The 23,275-nt window shown below is 36.6% G+C and overlaps 1 protein-coding gene across 6 annotated transcripts in view; it reads left to right on the top strand.

Annotated features, from left to right (window-relative positions):
* Positions 1-23,275, top strand: part of OFD1 (OFD1 centriole and centriolar satellite protein) — a 38,752-nt gene extending 15,477 nt beyond the window's left edge. For 4 of the 6 annotated variants that reach the window (XM_034435169.3, XM_034435179.3, XM_060686682.2 and 1 more), the window contains 14 exons: positions 2,763-2,882; positions 5,106-5,179; positions 5,272-5,363; positions 5,484-5,673; positions 9,511-9,641; positions 9,827-9,938; positions 11,208-11,783; positions 12,992-13,124; positions 13,657-13,757; positions 17,698-17,817; positions 19,049-19,200; positions 20,232-20,402; positions 22,004-22,068; positions 22,539-23,275. In XM_034435169.3, the coding sequence (XP_034291060.1) occupies positions 2,763-2,882; positions 5,106-5,179; positions 5,272-5,363; positions 5,484-5,673; positions 9,511-9,641; positions 9,827-9,938; positions 11,208-11,783; positions 12,992-13,124; positions 13,657-13,757; positions 17,698-17,817; positions 19,049-19,200; positions 20,232-20,402; positions 22,004-22,068; positions 22,539-22,590 (2,089 nt within the window). In that variant the 3' untranslated portion in view covers positions 22,591-23,275. The remainder of the gene's footprint in view (positions 1-2,762; positions 2,883-5,105; positions 5,180-5,271; positions 5,364-5,483; positions 5,674-9,510; positions 9,642-9,826; positions 9,939-11,207; positions 11,784-12,991; positions 13,125-13,656; positions 13,758-17,697; positions 17,818-19,048; positions 19,201-20,231; positions 20,403-22,003; positions 22,069-22,538) is intronic. The other 2 variants (XM_034435197.3, XM_087895263.1) reach the window with 1 other exon arrangement.

Below are 23,275 nucleotides of genomic sequence, written 5' to 3'. Positions count from 1 at the left end.
CATTCCAGGACGGGGGCTAGGATGCTATGGTCCATGGGTTGTGAAGTCAGACAGGACTTAACAATTGAATAACAACAAAAACTATTCAAACAGGGTTAAATACTGCATAAATTTTGGTTATCTCAGGACATGTTAGGGCAGGGGTCTGCAACCTTAAACACTTAAAGAGCCATTGGGACCCATTTCCCACAGAAAACAAAACACCAGGAGCCACAAAATCTGGGTGGGCATGGTCAACTCAATGTCACTCACTCCCACCCAGTCACATGACACACACAATCCAACCATGCCTACCCAGGTTTTGTGGCTCCAGGTGTTTTCTTTGGGAAACAGATCTCTCTCTCTCCCTCCCTCCCTCCCTCCCTCCCCCATCTCTCCCTCCCATCTCTTTCTCCCTCTCTAGCTCCCTCCCTCTCTCTTTCTCTCTCCTCTCTCTCTCTCTCTTTCCACCCCCCCATGTCTTTCTCTGTCTCTTTCTCTCTCTTTCTTTCTCTTTTTCTTTCTTTTTCTCTTTCTCGCTCTCTCCCTCCTTTCCTCCCTCCCCGGGCACCCCCGAAGACACTTGGCAGGCAAAGTATGGAACGACCCCTCCCCCATCACCAAGGCAGTGTCCGCTGAATCCTTGCAAAACTGGGCAAAGGCGGGGAGAGGGGAGCAGACAGAGCCAAATCGAGCTGAATCTGTCCGTCTCTCTCTCTGTGTCTCTCACTGCTTGACTGCAGCAGGACATGTGGGGCAGCTACTTCTAGCTTTGTTGGTGCTGGACGTGTGAACTGCTCTCCGCCCTGAGAGAGATAGAGTTGCCAGGGGCGAGTGGGGCAGGGAATGGACTCCAGGAGGAGGAGGAGGGGATCCAGTCTCCCCCATTATGAAGCACACTTTCACTGTGCTGCGCAAGATGCTGCGAGAGCAGCAGGCAGGCCATGGAGGTGATATTGGGTCTTCCCTCCGCCCCATGCCAAAAGGAAAGCCAGCCAGGCTTCTCTGAAGCCTCCCTCCCCTCCCCGCGCTCCCTTCCTCCACCCCCCCATTCAATCCCACTTCGGGACAGAGGAGCGCACGCTGGAAACACGTGTTGGGGCGACCCTCCAGTGCTTGGCCCACAACTCTCCGCCCTCTTCCAGGCCCAGTTTGCTGAGGAGGGGGGAAGCAGCCCTGATGCCTCCGCTGCCCCTCCACTGCCCCAGCCATCGTTGCCCCGCTTCCTCAAAGGCGCAGCACATTTCAAAGGTGGCAATTGGAGGTGCTGAACAGTGGGACAGCTGTGAGAGCCGGGCCAGGCTTCTCCACCATCCCACTCGCCAATGGGGCCGCTTCTGCTGGGCCACACCCCTCCCCCACTGGACCTTTGTGCTTGGCGCTGGGCCAGGGAGGGGAGCACTTCCCCACGCCGCTCCCTTCTTTCTCTTGGCCCTGCCAACAAGGGAGGACAAAAGCCAGGCTTGGGGGATGGCCCCTATCCCGCAAGATCTGCCCCCTTCATTCTCTCCCATCCTCTTTGCTGGTGGCAACAGCAAATGTACCAAGCGGAATTCTGTTGCCGCACAAAGGCAAGTACAGGGGCGCTTCACTCCCACAGTACGGCGACTGGGCGATAGCTCTTTCATCCCTCTACCGCGACAGGGCCACAGGGAGCCACAGCAGAAGGGTGAAAGAGCCACATGTGGCTCTAGAGCTGCAGGTTGCAGACATCCATGTTAGGGGAACAACCAACTCTGTAGTTTCCCCAAATGCTTTTAGAAAGGCTTGGATCTAGCATGTTTATTTCTCTCTTATTATTATTCAAAGGATTCTTTTAAGTTGAAATGATAAACAGATGAAATTATATTACTATAAATATTACATCTTTAGAAGGATAGTCATTCCCTGTTACTGTATGTTTCTGCTATTTTTTTCCTATTGAGTCATACATTAGAAACATGTTTTTCATGTTCAGTCATAAAGATGCCATACAGTGTTCAGTCATACAGATGCCAATAGCAATTCATCCAATGTTATTTTGCATTCATATTTTTATGCTTTGAAGAATATCATGCTTTAACTTTATATTTAAATCAATTTAGGCTTAAACTGATTTTATTGTCGGAAGGCAGCAGGAAGTTGCCTCATCTAACATGTGAGATTGGTTAATAATGGCAACCAGGACTGCAGAGATTGACATTCCTAAACCATGCAGTTGCACATTATGATTTGTATTCCTTAGTAATGAAAATTCTGGTTCTAATTGCTCTCATAAATTGAGGACTAATTTTTCTATCCAGCTTTAAAGTCCAACTTTTGCTTCAGTATAGTATGGTTTGCATGATTTTGATCTTTATAGGTATAATCATATTACTTGCATTTAAATATCTTTTCCAATACTTTTCATGATTGCTCTACCGAGTGTTAGTTGGTGGCATATTTCTTGACTGCTTGTTCCTACTGTTGGTTGACTCTAAAAGGGAAAAGCTATTCACCACTTTTGATTTAAAGGCAGGAATTTGCTTGATAAGTCTTAATAAATATCATAAATATTTCTTTAAGAGAATATTTATTTTTTATGGAGAATGTTTTCATAGGAGAGGGGTAATGATATTGTTTTCTCAAACAGCAATGAAAAGATTGGAAATGGAAGTTAGAACTATGCCTTCTAATGTCATATTGACACAACAGAGAAGACTGGTGAAGGTGGTTGTACCAAAAAAAAATAAAAAAAGGTGTCACTGCCACACTGAGCACACTCATTTATGATACTAACCAGACATTTTCTTTTGTTTTCCTAGAGCTCAAAAGCTTCAAGAATCAAAGAATAAAACAGTTGAAGATTCACTTCATCAGCGGGAGAATAATGTGAAAAACATTGAGGAGACGTATGATCAGAAGTTGAAGAATGAGCTGTTAAAGTAATATATTTGCCTGTGGTCTGTAGAGAATGTTTAAACATGTATACAAGTAGTCCTTGCTTAATGAACATTTGTTTAGCAACTCTTTGAAGTTATGTTGGTGCTGAACAAATGGCATTTACAACCAATCCCTAAAGTTATGGCAGTTTCAGTGATTTTGAGGTTACATGATCAAAATTTGGATGTTGGCAGCCTGCCCACATTTATGACCATAGAGTGCATTTCAACTCTTCCCACCTACCCATCCTCCCATCTCTGCCCTTTTGGGTGCCCTACACTCCACTGATCCTACTGCCTTGCTAATATGTCAACTTCCCTGTCACCCCCATTGCCCCCAGCTGACATTTGCAATTGTCTTCCTTCTGCTGTTGATGAGGCTTGCCTGATGTGATTCTTCACAAGGCACAAAGGTCCAGGCCAGGTGTGCTTCATCAGCAGTGGGAGGAATAAGATGGTAAAGATTCAGCCGGAGTGGCAGGAGAAGCAGAATGTATGGTGGGGTTCAGACAAACGGGATCAGCAGAGAGCAGGACAATAGGGATGGTAGAGTTCAAGATGGCCCAAAGGGCAGAGATTGGGATGGAAATAGATAGGTGGGGGGAGTTGAAGCAGAGATGAGCATGGCAGAACAGGAGAAGCATGAGGTCCTCACCTAACAACAGTACAGTCCTGCCTAATGACCACAACTTAACTTCTTTAGGAACTTCAGAACTACTGAAACTGCAGTTGCTAAGCAATGCAGTCACGTGATTTGTGCCTGCTAACCACATCATTTAGTAATGGAAATTCCGGTCCCAATTATGAACATTGAGTAAGTAGTATCTGTATAGAAGAACATTCCTGCTCATTAAGAGGACTGCCTGTATAGAGAACAAGTCACCTCAGCAAGAAGAGAAAAATTGTTAGATTATATTTGTATGTTATGAAAATATCTTGTCAGAGGGAGGTGGAAGAAGAAGGGTAAGTAGGGCTTTTGGTATTCTTGACAGTCAAGAGTGCATGTATTTCATGCTACTTGCTCAGCCTGTAGTGACGGATACTGTTTAGAAGGACATGGATTTTAATTTGTTAATAGATTTTTCAAAAGCTTAAACCCATAATAAAACTTATTGCCTTATTTACCTGCTGGTACTATGATTAAAAGAAAATGCTGCTGTTGCGAATATACAGACATACTGACTTTTTTCTCCATATTCAGTTTGATGCAAAAAAACCAAAATACAATTCTAGGCATATTTATGAAGAATTAAACACTGAGTTTTGAGGTCAATGCATTTTTATTTCAATAAATGAATATAAAAATAATTGAAATTTAAAGCAAATACCTTATTTTTCAGAGTATAAGACTCTGGAGTATTTTTTCTCTCCCAAAAGAGGGTGGAAATGTTGGTGCATCTTATACACTGAATACAGCCATTTTTGGCCTCCAAAAGCCCCGCCCTGCTTGTCCCATTTTTGCGAAAAATGGGCCCATTTTTCGCAAAAACAAGGCGCACAGAGGGTTTGGGAGGCCTGCAGAATGCTCCTGGGAGCTGGGGGAGGGCAAAAATGCCCCCGTTTTTGTGAAAAACAGGCCCGTTTTTGCGAAAAACGCGCGCAGAGGGTTTGGCAGGCCTGCAGAGTGCTCTTGGGGACCGGAGAGGGCAAAAACCTTTTTTTTTTCTTACTTACCTCTTCAAAAACTTGGTGCATCTTATACACCAGTACATCTTATAGTCCGAAAAATACGGTAAATAAAAGAAATAAAAAGGCATAAATATAGTATTAGAAAATACAACTAGCTTGAAGTCTAGATTTGAAACAGAATTTAACACTTAAATCTAGATGATATGAATTTGTTTAAAAAGCAATCGTTTAGAAGTAGAAGCCACAAATAAAGCTGGCAATGCTGGCTCAGTCACTAAGAGTTTGATGATGCTTCTCTTTTGTTGTGAGTGATGGTTGTAACTTTTATGTAGGTAATGATACATGTACTGTATGTAGGTTTTTGATGTACCATATGCCCAAGTTGATTTTCTTTTCAAAATGTATTCATCCTAACATTCAATTTATGACAGAAAAGAAGATTGGCAAATTTGCATTCTTCAACATTGTTTTCTTTTGGATAGAAAAATTAGTAAGAACTAGAGCAGGCAATAAACAGGAGCCAAGATTGACTCAAAGGCACTCTAAAATTAGCTTTAGTATCACGTTAAGTCTTTAATCATGTTATTTTATTTCTAGTTATCAACTGGAATTAAAAGAAGAATACATAACCAGGACAAAAAAGTTTGCTGAAAATGAGCGAGAACAAAAAGGTAAACTAGTAAAAAAAAGTTAAATAACTTTTGGTCTTGTAAATCTACTTTCAAAATAAATTTAATCTAAAACTTTTTGTGTTTCTGATTAGAAAAGGCTATGCTTTTACATGAAGAGAATATTGCACTTAATTCAAAAAAGAAAGAATTCAGCCAAGCTGTTTTGCATGCAAAAGAACTTGAGGTAATTGAAATTTAAATACAGAAGTTTTAGCATGTTCTGAAATAGACATGCTAAATGAATAGTCTATAAATCTTTGAACAAGTCTGATAATTTTATTTCTAACTTATGATTTATTTCTAGCTGGAAATTGATTCAATCAAGGCTCAAGCTTTATTACTAAGCAAACAGAATCAGTTGTTGACTGAAAAACTGAAAGAAGTTTCAGATTATCCTACACTAAAAGAGGAGAAAATAAAGCATCAAGCACAAAATAAACTACTTGAACAGCAGCTGGAGGAAGCACACAATGAAAACCTACGGCTCCAAGACAGTTAGTGTGAATCTAATACTCTAATTGTTATTTTATTGGCAAGGATTTACACAGATACTATAATTTTGTACTATTTGTGATAGCATTATTACATTGGATATGAGATACTTGTTTTCTTTCTTGTTGTACTTCTGTCCTAAGAGTTAATGTTTTTAGTGTTTCAGGAAATAATAGCAAAAATACAGAAACATTATAACTGAAGTGCAGTTAACATTGACCTGTAAAGCGTGCTTTTCTGTCATTTATTTCAGTAAAGACATAGTATTCTAAGTTCTGGAAAGAATAACACACACAACAATTATATCTCATATATTCTTTAAGGGGAGTGGGAAATGACATCTTTTTTGCTCCTCAAACCATTAAAATATTTCATTCTTGTTTCAAAAGAAAACTGAAGGGAATATTTATTTATTGTATTTATTTATTGGTTCGATTTATATGCCGCCCTTCTCCGGAGACTCAGGGCGGCTTACAATGCGTTTAAGCAATAGCCTTCATACTTTTGTGTATACCTGCTTAGTAGGGTTTTCGGGCCCCCCTAAGCAGTGTTCTTTTTTATACAAAGTCATCTTATTGCCCCCACAATCTGAGTCCTCATTTTACCTACCTCGAAAGGATGGAAGGCTGAGTCAACCTTGAGCCTGGTGAGATTTGAACTTGCAGTAATTGCAGGCAGCTGGTGTTACTTAACAGCACATTAGTCTGCTGCGCCACCAAGGCTCTTCAATATTCAGAACCTTTGTTAAAGAAGAAACATATTTATCTGTATTTTATATATATAGCAGTGACCAGGTTGAATCTAGTGTCATTCTTTTGAATCAATCATTTATCCAAGCCTAAAGTAATTACAGTAATAACATTTTACAGGCAGAGAAGATGAGGTGCATATCTCATTCCTCCTGTTAGTTTGTCACATAGTGTTATATGCTTCTTAGCCAGATTTACTTAGCAATCATGAAAGTACATACTTTTGTTTTACTTGGTGTATCTGCCTCATATTTAAAACTATTCAGATTTCTTTTTACACTAAGATTGCAGGCTAAGATAATATTAAGCCAGCGGTTCTCAACCTGGGGGTTGTGACCCCTTTGGGGGTCGAACGGCCATTTCACAGGGGTCGCCAAAGCCCTCTCTCGCCCCCCCGCCTTTACTTACCCTCACCCTCTGCCTCTGTCGAATCGCCGTTCGCCGTTCGCTTACCCCGCCCACCCCCAATCTATTGCTGCCTTCGGAGTCCCAGCTGATGGCTAGAGGGAAAAAAACTGTTTAAATTCTTGCCGCGGGGCTTCAAAGAGCCGCCCTACAGGTGATCAGTGTTAACAGAAAACAAATGAGAAGATTGGTGCCTGCAAAAATAGAAAAAACAGCCTCTTTCAGCGTCAGCATAGGTTAATTAGCATAAGTTGATTAGCTGCAAAGTGCTGGAGCAATTTTTTTTCCCCCTAACTAAAACAAAACTGAAAGGGTCTTTGCTGCAACGTGACAAAATGAGGCAGGGAAAGAGATTTCTTTTTCTTTTTGCTCACCAAAAAAGATAGGTGCAAACAATGGGAAATTTAGGGCAAAAGAGGAGAGTTCAAGATTTTAAAACACAAAAGAAAAAAAGCTCTATTTAACTAGGGAATTGTAATAATTGAGATACTATTAATTGTATATTGTGTTGAAAGCAGAAATGGTTAAGTTGTGGTTTGGAGGAATATATGGGGGAAATTATTTGGTTTATTATTATTGGTAAATATATTTAATGGATTTGTAGGAAATTGGATTGCATGGAAATAATTGGAATATTCATGTTCATATTGATTAATATACAAAAAAGATAGTTATATAACTAATTGATTTATATTAAAATGTTGAATTTGTATTAAACAACTGTAATATTACATAATTAACCAATGTGAGGATGGATATAAAAATAGATGACAATGGGAAGGGGTATAATATAGAATAGAAGGGAAAATTGAATTTAATTAAGATTAGAGATGAGGATGAAGGCTAATATTGGTTTTTTAAAAAAAATAGATGAGGAATAAATATGGCAAAAAGGAAATATAGAAATTGTAAATTTAATTGAAATGACTAAACACTGTTTAAATTTGTGAACCGGCCAAATACTCTGTTCAAAGAAAATACATTGTATGTTTGTATGTGTGTTTCTAATTATTGCTATTTATTCATATTTGTTCTCTTTTATTCTTTAAAGTTTAACAATTCATTCTTTATCTTAATATCTTTATATTTGTTTGGAGTTGGCTTTCTTCCCTTTCATCTTTTTTATTGTACAACTATCTTTCTCCTCAAACCTACCACCTCTCTCTTTTCTTTCCTTCTTACTTTCTCTTCCCCCCTTCTTCTCCTTCCTACTTCCTCTTCCTTTCTCCTTCTCCTCCTCTCTTCCACCATCTCTTATCCTCACTCCTACTCTAATTTCCCTTCCCTTCCTTCATCCCTCTCTATTGCTGTATCCTTTTATGCATACTCAGAGGGCTGAAAAAGTTATTTTTGACTGGTCCTCGCACTTTTGACCAGTCCTCGAACTTACGACTGTCCTCACAATTTATGTTTTTGCCCTATCTTGTCACCATGGTGAAGAGAAGCAGTTGTGAAATGAGTGACACGGTTGTTAAGAATGCTACAATGGGCATAAATGATGACCAGTCATAACTGCGAAGACCGGTCAAAAGTGCGAGGACCTGTCAGAAATCACTTTTTTCAGCCCTCTGGGTAGTCCTTTTGTGCACAGGGACTACTCAGAGGGCTGAAAAAGTTATTTCTGACTGATCCTCGCACTTTTGACTAGTCCTCGAATTTACGTTTTTTGCCCTATCTTATCTTATCACCATGTTGAAGAGAAGCAGTTGTGAAATGAGTGACATGGTTGTTAAGAATGCTACAATGGGCATAAATGATGACCAGTCATAACTGCGAAAACCGGTCAAAAGTGCGAGGACCTGTCAGAAATCACTTTTTTCAGCCCTCTGGGTAGTCCTTTTGTGCACAGGGACTACTCAGAGGGCTGAAAAAGTTATTTCTGACTGATCCTCGCACTTTTGACTAGTCCTCGAATTTACGTTTTTTGCCCTATCTTATCTTATCACCATGTTGAAGAGAAGCAGTTGTGAAATGAGTGACATGGTTGTTAAGAATGCTGCACAGGCATAAATGTGAGGATGGTCATAAGTGTGAGGACCAGTCAAAAGTGCGAGGACCTGTCAGAAATGACTTTTTTCAGCCCTCTGAGTAGTCCCTATACACATAGCCATGGCCACCCGGTCACATGACCAGCTAGCCACGCCCACCCAGTCACATGACCTCCAAGCCACGCCCACAAAATAAGGCATGCCCACAGAACCGGTAGTAAAAAAATTTAGAGCCCACCCCTGGTTGGGCGTCACCACAACATGAGGAACTGTATTAAAGGGTCGCGGCATTAGGAAGGTTGAGAACCACTGTATTAAGCAATACCCAATGATGGTAGGGCCAAGAGACAAAAGCTCATATACAGTAGCTCCAATTTCTTTCTTTACATTAAATTATCAGATCAGTGTAATTTTCCTGTTCCCTTCAGTAAATCTGCTATATTATTTTTTTTTTTTTGGTTTTTTGTATGCAAGATGTTTTTGTTGTATTTTTATGTTACTATGTTTTATAAGATTGGTCTAGAAATAAATACCTTACCATTTTTTTATGGATACTGAAAAATAATTTATCCATACATCATAAAGCTATAAATGAAGTTGGATACATGATAGAATATATTTTCTTGGATATGGTATTTCAGAGTGAAGGCAAGATGTGATTTTTAAAAAAATAATTTTCAGTCTCCTAAACTTACAGAGCTGAGTCGTCTGTCATCTGACTTTAAGGTCCTTCAGGCAGAGTTAAAAAGAATGGAACATGCCAAAAAGCTTGAATGTGAGGAATCTGAAACTCATAAACAGGTCTTGGAAAAACAGTTACAAAAGGAGGTAGGTTTTTCTGGGTTTTGCAGATGCTTCCAATAATATTTGACCAGATTTCTGTCTGAGACATTCAGTAGAGAAAAATGGCAATGTAAGCATAATCTAGCTTCCAGTGTGAATTGTTATTAATCTTATTTGTATTAATAACACCTTTGTATTTTTGAGCCAAATTTTCTTTGTAATGTTTTCAGATGGATCACTGTGTACAGTTAAAGGACCAGTTGTCAGACTATGAAAATACCATCAGGAAGTTAAATATACAGATAGAAGAATTAAAGTTACAATGGAAGCAAACACAGACAGGTTTGAACATTTTGATTTCTCACATCTTTTTGCCTTTAAACTCAAGCCTTTTTCTATTTGATACAAATTTGAGGCAATTTTATTTAAACATGTAGATTATTTTTTGCCACAACTTATTAACTAAATAGCAAGAAAATAAAATTATTGAATTTTGCATAATTATGCATTCAATATGCATAATGAATGACTGCCCTCTTTTAAAATAAAGTATTGTTTCTTTGATATAATTATTTACTGCAAAGAACAACACCTCATTACGGAACATAATTATTTACTGCAAAGAACAATACCTCATTACGGAACATAGGGAAATAATTTGGGCTAGGAGCAATTCTTATAAAAGGTCTTTTAAATTCAAAGCTTCCTTGTTTCCAAAAAATAATTTTGAAATAATTAAAAACTGCCCTCTGGTTTCTAACATTTCAGCTTGTAGTTTAGTTCTTCGTTTGATTTTTAAGATTTTATTGGTCTGCCCAACACAGAAATGAAAGGAAGTAACAAAAACTGTTGCCTGTAGCTGTAATCATTTGTGCCTATATAGTGTCCAAAGCAGAGCTGGGTAGTTGTTGAGAGAATGTATTTTGAAAGTTTTGTGTTCATAAGCTTGCACAAACAAGAATTTGGGCTTGTATCTACCTTTGCAAAAGTCTATGGCAAACTACTTTGAGGAAAGGGGGACAGATGCTGTATTAAAAGCTTATTAGCATGCTTTTCTTCTTTTTGTGCCTTGAAGGCACAATCAGCTAACTAACTTTGCTGAATGCTAAATCTTTCATTCAATCTTTGGGAGTTGGAGTTGATTCGTAGAGAACCCAGAATAGATTCCAATGGCTAATGGCTAGTTCTTCAAGCAGGGTTTTCAAGTCTTTCCTCTCACTGCAGACCCTTCATGTGTTAGTTCTAAGAGGATGAGCTCAAGGGTCAAGGGATTCTCAGGTATTGACTAAGATATGAGGGAGCTTCCCTTGCTATGAGTAGAAGCAGCCTTTATCTGTGAAAGGAGCACATTACATTACATTGCATGACTTGTTACCATTACTATAATATTTTCAGTTTTATTTTAGAATTTTGTCTCATCACCCTGACTTGGGGTAATTTTGCTATTTGGATTTGAGTGTAGAAAAAAATATACAAAACTATTAAGGTAGGTTTCAAATGCACAGGTTATTTTTATGTGTTAACTATATGACCAGATCAACATTCACACTTACAACTTTTCTTAAAATGTTTTTTTTTTTTAATTTCTATATGAAACTCTTGGTTATCTAGCACTACAAAATGAAGTGTATCGGAATCCTAAGCCTTCTCTGGTTGATCGTTCAGTCATTGACTTGATTGATGATAAGGTTGTTCCACATGATATTTATATAGATCGTGCTTTCTTGAAAACTCAGCCTGTGACCAGTGTTCGAATGGGAAATCCAGGTCCCACTCATAATAATCACATTGTAAAATTCAACACGTCACCAGATTCTGACTTAGAATTTGTAGCTACTACAAAAACTAGGATAAAAGAACTGGAAAGAGAAGCCGAGTACTTGGAAGAGGCCTACAGGAATTACCAGCACAAAGTCACTCAAAGAGCAATTGACTCAACAAAGATCCCATCATCTTCCCAATCACCAAGGAACTGTATCCTAGCATCTCAGCAAAGAAAGAGATCTACACAGGAGAATTCATTGTCCCAAGAACATTCCTTTCACTTTCAAAAGAGTAAAAGCTATACCTGGGCACCAGGAAATGAGAATCATTTTAGTACCACTCCAAAAAAACCTTCCAGGCGTCTCTCTTCTACTCCTGTTTCCAAAGCAAGGCGGAACATCAGTAAAAATCTTTTTAATGAAGGTATACAATTGGATACAGTTACAAAATCTGGTTGCTTTAGTGTGAGTTGCAAGCATTATTGATAAAAAAGTTTGGTGTCATAATTCATTACTCCCTTTCATAGATTATTTCTAATTTCCCACTCACTGCTGGAATGGGAGTACTGTTTCAATATACTTCCTGCAGTGTGGGAGTGTTTGTCTTCACATAATCACTGCATAAAGGTAATTCTTGACTTAGGAACGTAATTGAGCCCAGAATTACAGGCGTAAATTGTGGCAGTCATTTAGTAGGTTATCACATGACCATGCCTGATTTTATTACTTTTTTACATTAAGCAAAGTCATTAAGCAAAAGCTACAGTCATTAAGTGAACCTTTATATTGTAGTCCATGGGCATTTTGTACCAGAAACCAGAAGTAGAATCACAGACACATGACCACAGAATGCTGCAAATAGCCATAAATGCTGGCTAGTTGCCAAGCAACCAAAATGCAATCACATAAACATTGGATCTTTGGAACTGGGTGCTAAGCAGTTCTGGGAAATCTGCCATAATTTTGAACAGTTGCTGAGTAATTGTCATAAGTCAAGAACTATCTGTGGAGTGTTTCAATTTTAATAAATTCTGTTGTCTAATAAATACATGGAATTAAAGTTGAAATTAAAGTAGTGATACAAAAAAATTATTGTCTTATATCACAATTAAGTGTTTACTTCCAACTAGTGTATAGTGTACCAATGTTTCAAAATGCCATGCATGTTCCAGAACCTATAATACCTGCATGTGTGCTCATTTTAAATTATTCTGCAGTTTTTCAGCCATCATGAGCCATGTGCATTTTCTGTGAGCTATGTTGCTCCTCTGTTTGGCATGATGAACTAGAACAATCTCTTAATGATTCCTCATTTCCCCCCCTTGTCCAGGGTGTGTATGTGTTTCATTTAAAGTATATACAGAAGGCCCACTACATATTTTCACATAAAATGCATTCCTTAATATAAAATATTCAACTCATTTATTCTGAATTATTTAATTTAGCAAATTCCAGAATATTTTTTTAAAAATCACAAGTTTTGCCAGTATTAAATTGTGAATAGTTTTGACATTTTACTTGTCTCCTGAGGATTGTTTAGCCATTAAAAAATATCACTCAAGGAGGTATGTCAGGTATGTTGCTTGAGTAAGACTATTGTATGAGAATAAACAATTGACTTCTTCTTTGTAGATATCACTGGCTCATCTCTTGCAGTTCCTCTTGAGAATGCTAATCAGCCTCTGTCTCCTATTTTAAGAATAGGAGACTGTGCATCTCCTGATTCAGCTTGTTCATCTCCACTTCCTAACAAACAAAAGTTAAGGTAATTGTTTTAGAAAATTTAACTGAATGAACCTGTTTTTTTAGTTACTCTTAATCAAAGATAGTTTCAAGAACTTCACTTCGCTGAAGTATTTGATATTTAATATAGTTGTATTTGCCATCCTATATACATTATTCTCTGAAGTAATGAGATATGCCTAATTTTCTCTAGTTATAATTTTGAGGTTATCCATGAGTCATCTTTCTCATTCAGAGATGGTAAAATATCACAGACTATTCCTTGTCAGCTTCATTTGGTTTACTCATTTTAACTATTCTAACTATTTAACTAAAGTTTTGTCTTGGCAATTCATCTTCTAGTAATCCTCCCCTCCATTGCATTGGATATATGCAACTGTTCTTATAGAGTGTTTATAAATCAGGGCAAAACAATATCAGTTGAAAATGATTACATCAGCTTAAGGTATCAGTAATTCACATGGGCATATATTTCTTTTACATCTATTTTTTTTCCAGCTTTGACTAGCTTTGTGGTCTATAGTTTTCTTAAATTAAATTTTAATTTTTTTTAGTTTATATCAAGAACTAGAGAATCATCAAAATATTAGCAACACTGTAAATCCTGTCAAGTTGTTGGATGAAGAACAAGAAAACCACAATCCTGTTAGTGACTGTAAGTTTCTTCTTTATATTGTAAGATTTTCAATCATGAGAATCAGCGTCCATGCTTATGAGCATAAAAATTTGATCATTTTTTTTGGCTTTTGGTAATATTTAAACTTTCTCTTAGATAAACAAAAAAAAAGTTTTTTTAATTAAAGTTTTATTACACACATATTAAAACATTGGATACAGTGTAACCATCCTGGCATTCTTTTTGCCATACATACTAAAATGAAAGATAAGTATCATATATATATCGTATTACTTATATACAATTAGTCTGTTCAGTATTTACATATATAAAGACATCCTTCTTCTATCTATATTACTTATACATTTGTTTTATCCATTATCATTCTATTGTAATTACATACATAACTTTAATTCTCCGCCTGATCCGCCAGTTGCAGCCCTTTCTGGACCGGGACGCCTTGCGCACGGTCACTCACGCCCTCGTCACCTCCCGGCTGGACTATTGTAATGCTCTCTACATGGGGCTCCCCTTGAAGAGCACTTGGAGGCTCCAACTGGTCCAGAATGCGGCCGCGTGGGTGGTTATGGGCGCAACTCGTTGTGCCCGCGTGACACCCCTCCTGTGCGAGCTGCACTGGTTCCCAGTGGTCTTCCGGGTGCAATTCAAGGTGTTGGTCATCACTTTTAAAGCGCTCCATGGCACAGGACCCGGGTACCTTCGAGACCGACTTCTGCCACCAATAGCCTCCCACCAGCCAGTTCGCTCCCACAGAGAGGATCTCCGGGTGCCATCAGCCAAGTTATGTCGGCTGGCGACACCCAGGGGGAGGGCCTTCTCTGTGGGAGCCCCAGCCCTGTGGAATGAACTGCCCCCGGAAATACGTAAGATCTCTGACCTCCGGGTGTTTTGCTGCGCACTGAAGACCCTGTTGTTCCGCCAGGCCAGGCTATCATTATAATAATTTTAAATTGGGGTATTTTAAATTTAAATTTTTTAAATTTTGGGGGGGTTTTAAACCGGCCCAATCTATTTAATTATTTTAATTTTTAATCATTGTTGTGTCTTGTGCTTTTAAATTGGCTGTACACTGCCCTGAGTCCTTCGGGAGAAGGGTGGTATAGAAATAAAATTATTATTATTATTATTATTATTATTATTATTATTATTATTATTATTATTATTATTATTATTATTATTATTATTATTATTATTATTATTATTATGAATTCTAGTCAGTTCTTGTTTTTTGACCCTCTTTTCTGTTCCAACCATTAATAAAATTTGTTCCATATCTTGTGGTATTCTGACTCGCCTTTATTTTTCAATTCCAAGGTTAATCTATTCATTTTCGCACATGTCAAAAAATTTTTGATCACTTCAACTTCTAGAGGAGTTTCCTTATTTTTCCAATTTTGGGCAAAACTCATTCTTGCTGCTGTTATAATATGTATTATTAAGTAAGTTACCCCTTTACTGTATTTCCCATTTATTATTCCCAATAGGAATAGTTCTGGTTTATATTCTATTTCTTCTCCAATTATTTTCACCAACCATAAATAAATCTTCCGCCAATACTCCTGTGCTTTTTTACATAACCACCACATATGATAGTACGTGCCTAATTTCTAAACATTTTTGCCAATCTCGCTGGCGGAAGGTGCCACCTGTAGAACATCTTATATAAATTTTCTTTGTACAGTATTGCCAATGTTATTTTCCTGTTTTTTCCCCATAATTCTTGCCATTTTTCCAATAGCATATTATACCCAAAATTTATTGCCCATGCCACCATCGTTTCCTTGACCTGCTCTTCCTCCATTTTATAATCCAATAAGAATTTATAAATTTTCTTTACCAAGTTATCATTTATCCCCAGAAAAATCTTATCTATTGTCATTAATTTCCTATTAGTGCCCCACTCTTTCATGTCTTTCAAATAACGTGTTTGTATTTGTAAATAGGGCCACCACTCCAATTCTACCCCTTGTTCTTTTAATTCTTGCTTTGATTTCAGTCCCCCTTCTTCGTTTATAATATCCTTATAGGTAACACATTTTCCCTGATTGATTAGATTTGGATGGACTAGCGCTTCTAATATAGATAACCAAATCGGAATCTTCATGTAGTTCTGCTGGTTAAATTTATTCCATGTCTCCAGTAAAGCCTGTCTTATAAAATGTCTTCGAAAGTATTGATGTGCTACTTGTTTCCCGTACCACAAAAATGCGTGCCATCCTAGATGTAGGTCATGGCCCTCTAACGTTAACAATCTTCTATTTTTTTAAATTTATCCACTCTACTACCCAGGTAAGCATTGCTGTTTGATGGTATAATTCCCAATCTGGTATGCCAAACCCTCCTCTTTCTTTTGTTTCTTGTAAAAGTTTAAATTTAATCCTTGGTTTTTTCCCTTGCCAAATATATTCCGATGTCATTTTATTCAATTTTCCAAAATACTTTTTATCTAATTTTATAGGGATATTCTGAAACAAGAAGAGTAATTTTGGTAGGATGTTCATCTTGATCGCCGCTATTCTTCCCATCAAAGAGAGCCTCAAATTTTTCCATCTCTCCAAATCTTCTTTTATATGGTTCATTAATTTGACATAGTTATCCTCTTTGATTGAAGTGCATCTTGTGGTTATATGGACTCCTAAATATCTCATTTTCTTCACTATTTGTATATTTGTTCTCCTGGTCAACTCGTCTTTCTGTTTATTCGTTATATTTTTGACGATCATGTTAGTTTTATCCTTATTAATTTTCAGTCTAGCTATATCTCCATATTCTACTAAAACCTCCGTTAGCTTCATGCCCTATTGTAGTGGTTCCTCAAGAATAAAGACCAGATTGTCTGTGAAGGCTTGCAATTTATAGATTTCTTTCTTGATTTCCAGACCTTTAATTTGTGTTTCTTTCCGTACTACCCTTTTAATTCCTTCTAATTGGAAGATATATATTCTGCCTCTTTAACGTGATAGAAAACCAGCCTACATCGCCTAGAGTTTACTATTTATAATAAATAGTTTACTATTATATGTGAGAATACATGATGCTTCTTCCTGATTTAAGAGATATAATGTTAGAGATATTGTTAACTGGTACCCTAGGAACTAAATAAAATCTATGGAGCTGTCATAGAGTATTATTGAAAGCTTAAAGCAAGGTCAGAAAAATATTGTGGGAGAGAAATAATGAATGTCAGAATTTGGGGATGAAAGAATAGAAGCATCTGTCTGAAAAATTATAAAATGCAATGTACAATAGGAACATTATTTGAAAATGGAAGGTAGGATTTGAGTTAACTGCAAAAAACAAGGAAATTAGTGTCATATATGACACTAATTAAATGCAATTTTGGAGAAATTTATTTTCACAAAAGTAAAAGAACAGGTACATGCACAAAATGCACATGTTTGTTACAGGGATAGAATTTAAATAGATTTGGCCAAAGATTATGAAACCTATAGTAGGTAAATGTGAGTGGTGCTGATATCCCAGGCATGGCTCAAGATTTGAACCTATAGATCAATTTAAGAGGCTGCTATATTATCATACCGCCTGTAACAATCATGTAAATGCTCACAGTGAGATTGTACTGTTGTTGAAATGGAAACCTGACACACAAAAGAAGAAATACTGTAGGAAGTAATGCAAACTGTTTTTATACTTATTGTGGCTCCTTTTAAACAAAGGACGTCTACATTGAATTTGTAGTCACCTACTTGACTAACAAATGTACTGTAGAAAACTATTTTCCAAGCCAGACAGTCCCATGATTCTGATTAAAAGAACATTCTGACCCATTGAAAGTTTATTCATTTTTATGGTAATTGTTAGGTTGGCCAGGAGGAACAATTAATTAATAGCTTATACTAGGCATTCTGAACTCTAGTCATTCCCACACTGTTCCATTCTTCTTCCTGGCTTGGATAATTGCAGAATAATGAAGTTTTTGTTTATATTTATTCTCTAGATCAAGAGGACATTCCAGAACAGTTCAAAAGCGATGTGTCACAACCATCTGGAGACATAGTTAGTTGGAACCATGTTCCAGCCTCCATGCCAGCAACAGGCATTTCACAGCAGGAGATAAGTAAGTTTTTGGTTCACTTCTGGGAATGCCTTGTTTCTAGATGGCTTGTTTATTATAAAACACAGAAGTTGAAGGTTTTGGTAGAATTGCTTTTAAATTACATTAAATGCTGCTCTTTAAGCAGTTATTATACATAATAGGGAAATTATATACAGCAAGGGATTAAGAATGATTTAATTTTCTATGTCTAGAAGCATTCAATATGCTGCAAGATACCAAAAAAGAAAAAAGTTTGCAATTATTTTTCAATTGTCAGGTTCTTTTATTATTTCAGTACAATAGTGTTTGGAAGCAACATTGAATACAGATTATTTATCTTTCATTGATATACTGTACTAAGAACCTGAGAGACCATATCAGTGAAATCATGAAAATTTTGTTCAAATATGGTTTATAGCATTAACCTTAGGAAGTGAATTCTGTAATTTAAGAAAGTACATAATGAAATTATGATTCCTGCTAATGAACTAAAATATATTTTATCACTGTAGAACAGTTGCCTGTTATGATAGACATCACTAAATGACTAATATCTACAATACGAAGATAAGCATTTCAAGAACATTTAATGATTTTTTTTAATAAAAGCACACAAAATATTCAAATACAGGTTCCAGCAGGTTTGACTTCAGTGATGAAACTGCTGAATGTAACAGTGTAATGAAGGCATGTTGATGTGGATGGAATAAAAGATTCCAGGAGAAAATTCACTTAACTCCTTTGCCTACCTTGTCCCTTGTATGTCACTCTTTGCCTCCAATATTTGGAGAGGAAAGATTCAGACCCCAAAGCAATTTTTAAACTGTACTAAGCTATAAATGAAGTGGTGTTCAATCCTGAAATGAAACAATTGAAAGTAGATACTAGTGACATAGTGTCATAGCAGTGCACTTGTCTTCCCTGTTCATAACTAGTAGCTAAAAAGGCTGTCTTTCTAAATTGGTTTCTGAGAATTCTGCAGAATATATCCAGTAATACTGTTCCCCAAATCATATGGTACAATAGGTCTTTAAAAACAAAAAACTAAATATAGAAGATGCCAGGTTCTATCCAAGTAATTCTGCAGTCCAATAGAAGTTTTACTTTGTTTAGGAAGCATATTGGCAATTATGAAAAAGCAAAAATATCATGAATCAGTACTAATAAGAATATGCAGGCTCTGGAATCAGACTTATACTAATAGGCAAATCATTGTTCTCTGTGGTATGTAAGTTATTTGCATTGTTATAAGGTGGAACAGAGAAAACTGTCCTAGAGGGAAGACATCATGAAGAACAAAAGGAGTCAGAATGGGAAGAAGAAAAGGCCGAAGAAGAGAAAACACAAAGTGGGAAGTCTTCGGAAAGAGACCAAGGAGAACCAGAGAAACCGGATAAGGAAATAGTAATGTATCTCATTCTTACATTTTCACAATGTAAATGCAATAGCACTTAGATTTATATACCACTTCACAGTGCTTTACGGCCCTCCCTAAGCAATTTACAAAGTCAGTGTATTGCTCCCAACAATTTGGGTCGTCATTTTACTGACCATGGAAGGCTGAGTCAATGTTGAGCTGGTCATGATTGAATTCCTGACAGTAAGCAATGAGCTAGCCTGCAATACTGCATGTTAGAATGCAGTTTCACTGTATTCATGTGCCACCATGGAATAATGGGGAGGGGAGTGAAAGAGAGGAGGAATTAAGAGATAGACTTTTTTCTTTATGTTTCCTTTGTTTTCTTTTCTTTTTCAATAAGGCTTTTTCCATAGTCTGTATTTGGTTCATTATTTTGTTCTATTTATTTGGCTACCCATCTTGCAGAAGTGACTGTGAATGGCTAACACCAGTTTAAAAGACTGTCAAGTACAAAACAAAGAAAAATATAAAAATAATAAAGAGCAAGAAATGGCAACTGGGATGATAATTAACAAAATTTCCCAGCCTTAAACTAACCTGACCCTTATGCTTGGGATCCCATCCAGTACATCAAGATTTCTGAAATGCCAGTAAACCTGCTTATGGCCAGTCTGCTGTTCCAAAGGGCAGGTCCTGTGACAGGAAAGGCTGCTTCCTGAGTCTATAAGGCAACCTTTGATGAATGGGACCTGGAGTATCCTCATACTTTTACAGCTGATGGACTGAATAGAAATGGTACAAAGGAGGTGGTCTTAAAGATTGGTGGTTAACTGAACTGAAGCTAGAGCCTATACAACATGGTGTTCACCCAAGATCTACTAGGCATGATTCTTGCTTTTCTGAGAAATGGAGGCGATTAAATTGTGCTTGGATGTTTTGATTATATCAAATTGGAAGGTATCTTTTCCACAGGGTAGTGTATATAGTAATAGGTAAAATATTGGGTGGAGATATAAGGACTTGGGTTAATTCAGGTACTTTGCTCCAATTACATGTTTTTAATGCTTTTTGAAAGCATGTCCAAGAGTCATTGGAGATGGATGAAGAGATTCAAAATGAAATAGTAACAAATATGCAGACAAGTACTCTGAAGTCTGAAGAACATTCTGGCACTGATGTTTCCAATCCACTTGAAAAATACATGAAAATAATACAGCAGAATCAAGATAAAGAACAGGAAAAAAAGGTAATATTTTGAATTAACATGAATAAAATAATTTGGAAAATACCAGAAGTATAGTTGTATACATTTCATACTAATTGTACAGTTCTTTTCTTACTAAAGTAAAGCTTTGCTAGATATAACCAATCAAAAGTGAAGCCCAAAGTTTTATCTTGCGGGGAAAAAATTGGAGGTTGCTTAGGATTTACTAAATATGAATGACTTATATAATTCAGTAATATCAGAATTTAAAAAGATTACTTATATCTTAAACTGACTCATTCCATGTTTCTAGTTTTCAGTCTTGCATTGGAACACAATTAGCAGCTCTTATTGCAGCAGTAGCTATAAGTAGTTATAGCATTTAGTCTGGGTGATATTTTTTAAAAATGAATGTTTGCATGTACATATTTTTGTTACACAAGAAAAGAAATGATAGAATATGGTTTGGACAAAAATAGCTAAACATAACTTTTTTTTTTTTTTAGAAATTTTAATAGTTTACTAACCAAAACTGAGTTTCAGAAGAAGTTCAATGTGTCTTGTTCAACATTCTCTCTCCTCATGATCATATTGCATTGCAGGGTATGATGATAATGCCCTCATATTCTAGCACATGGCTTTAAATTTGAATGTTAATATAAAACTGCTGACATAGCTATTTGTTATATTCTTCATTGATTACTTTTCAAGAAATGCAAGACCGAATCTTACACAATCCAAAATTATCTACAGATAAGAGCATACCAGATATGAATTCCAGAATGTATATGGCTTCAGCAAAGCATTAATTGATTTTAACAGAATCTTTTTAAACATTCTTTGACTCCTTTACAGTAGTTTGGCTCATTTCACTAATCCTTAATTTTATTTTTTAAAATTTTAGCTTAGGTGGTGAGCATACAAGGTCAATAATAAGACATTCCAAATTCTAAAGTTCAGTTCTGAAGCTGAAAGAAAGCCAATTGCCATTTAGTTCCTTATCTCTTTTAACTGTTTCTTGCATTAGCCATTCCATGAAATATTGTCAAACCAGAACTGAGGGGTTTTTTTCATCTTTGCTTTGTCATATTTTGCATCTTATCTGTTAGATGGTAAAAAAATATGCCAAGGATTTGTCTGACTAAAAACTTAGATTTAACAGGTGTAGTTAACTGATAGTTGTTAGTTTGCTTGCTTTATATAATTTTTGGATACTTAGATTTAAATATTTAGACTTAAACAAGTGTAGTTGTGATTGAGCTTAAATGGACTCCAGAGGATGGTAGAGGATAGGAAAGCCTGGAGGAACATTGTCCATGGGGTCGCGATGGGTCGGACACAACTTCGCAACTAACAACAACAAAGTTAACTGATAGCTATTTGTTTGGTCATATAATTTTTTCACTGTCTCCAATCTTTTAAATTTGTAAATGAATTTCCTCTAACAACTGTTGCAGTTTAGTAGATAAATAATAAATAGCCCTACCCTCAAAATTCTATTTATCCTACTGATCCCTAGAAATTATCTGAGTTCCAATGTAGAACACAGATTAAATCTTTGAAACACTTCTGCCTCATAGGGATGTTTCAGAGGCTACTGAGATATTTATAAACCAAGTTAACAACTCTCTTCTTTCTGTCAGAAGGCCGAGAAAGAAGCAGTTGAGATATCATCTGCGGCACTACTAGGCAGTGAAAGGGAGGACAGGTATGCGACATCATTTTTTTTCCTTGTCTGGGTTATAGTCACTGAGACAGTGCCTTAAAGATCCAAGTTGCTTAGATGGGAACAGATTGGGAAAAGAGAAGTGTAAGGCTTGTTTATTCTACTTCCCCACTGCAGCTTCCTGTGCCTTCCAGAGATTTGCTTCTGAGGATTGTGGAACTCCTCAGAGATATCAGGAGGTGGTGCTAGAGCAAACAGCTTGCATTATTTACTCTTCCATAGTGAGGAGCTTCCACTGGATAGCAGTCTTTTCCATTTGCAGCCCACAGGCTGAGAGGCAAGCAGTGCTACCTTGCTCAACACTGCCATGCTTTCCCTTTGGTTATGTAGTACTCAAGGCCCAAAGGTTTGTCAGTGAAAGAGCAGTTGGTTGAGGAAAGAATATGGGGGTCACAAAAGTGTAAGTTTCTCCATAGCTGTTCCCAAAATTAACATGATTTTGTTTTCCCTAGTGTTAGTGCTGCAGACATTCCTCAGGAAGGACTTGATGACAATTTTTGGTGAAGATGAGGAAGTGGTAACCGGTGGGAAATGTGATTGATATGGAAAACAATCCTTGGGCAGTAAGGAGAATAATTTTGCGTAACTATAAACATTTATGTCTGTAAAATAATTAACAAATAATATATTGGTACATATTGCTGTTAGTAATATTGCAGTTGCAGGCCTTGAGTGAACAGTTCTGGTACTTTGTATTATTTACAAAATGTTGCTATTTTGAATGAATTGTTTAAACTATTCTATTGTGTAAAGTGGACAGAAGAAGTTTTCTTAAATCAATTTACCTTTTTTTTTAAAAAAACATTTTTAAAAACTATATTTTGCTACAATCATCATAGAAAATTGAAAATTTCTCAGTTTCAATGTATCTGAATTCTACTCTTCTATAATATTGCAGACTTCACAAATAGTGAGTTATAGCTCTCTGTAGCCAAAGCTCCAAAAACATCATTAACATTAAGAAATTAAATCTGCATGTTTGAAGATTTTTTTATTTCTTGAATATTAACTACTTTGAACTAAGTGAAAGTTTTAGAAACAGACATTTTATATCCTCTCACTTCATATCCTGTACAAATGCTTTTAAAATAGGGGAATAACAATTATACACTTATTATACAATTAAACTTCTTTTAAAAAGTTTTTGTGATTATGATCTCTTACTATTAAAGTAAATAAAAAATAAAAA

The sequence above is a fragment of the Pantherophis guttatus genome, chromosome 5 (genome assembly GCF_059756535.1).
Source record: "Pantherophis guttatus breed Tessera chromosome 5, ASM5975653v1, whole genome shotgun sequence".
Taxonomy (NCBI): Eukaryota; Metazoa; Chordata; class Lepidosauria; order Squamata; family Colubridae; genus Pantherophis; species Pantherophis guttatus.
The sequence above is the reverse complement of the archived record's forward strand: the minus strand, read 5'-3'. Positions and strand labels throughout refer to the sequence as shown.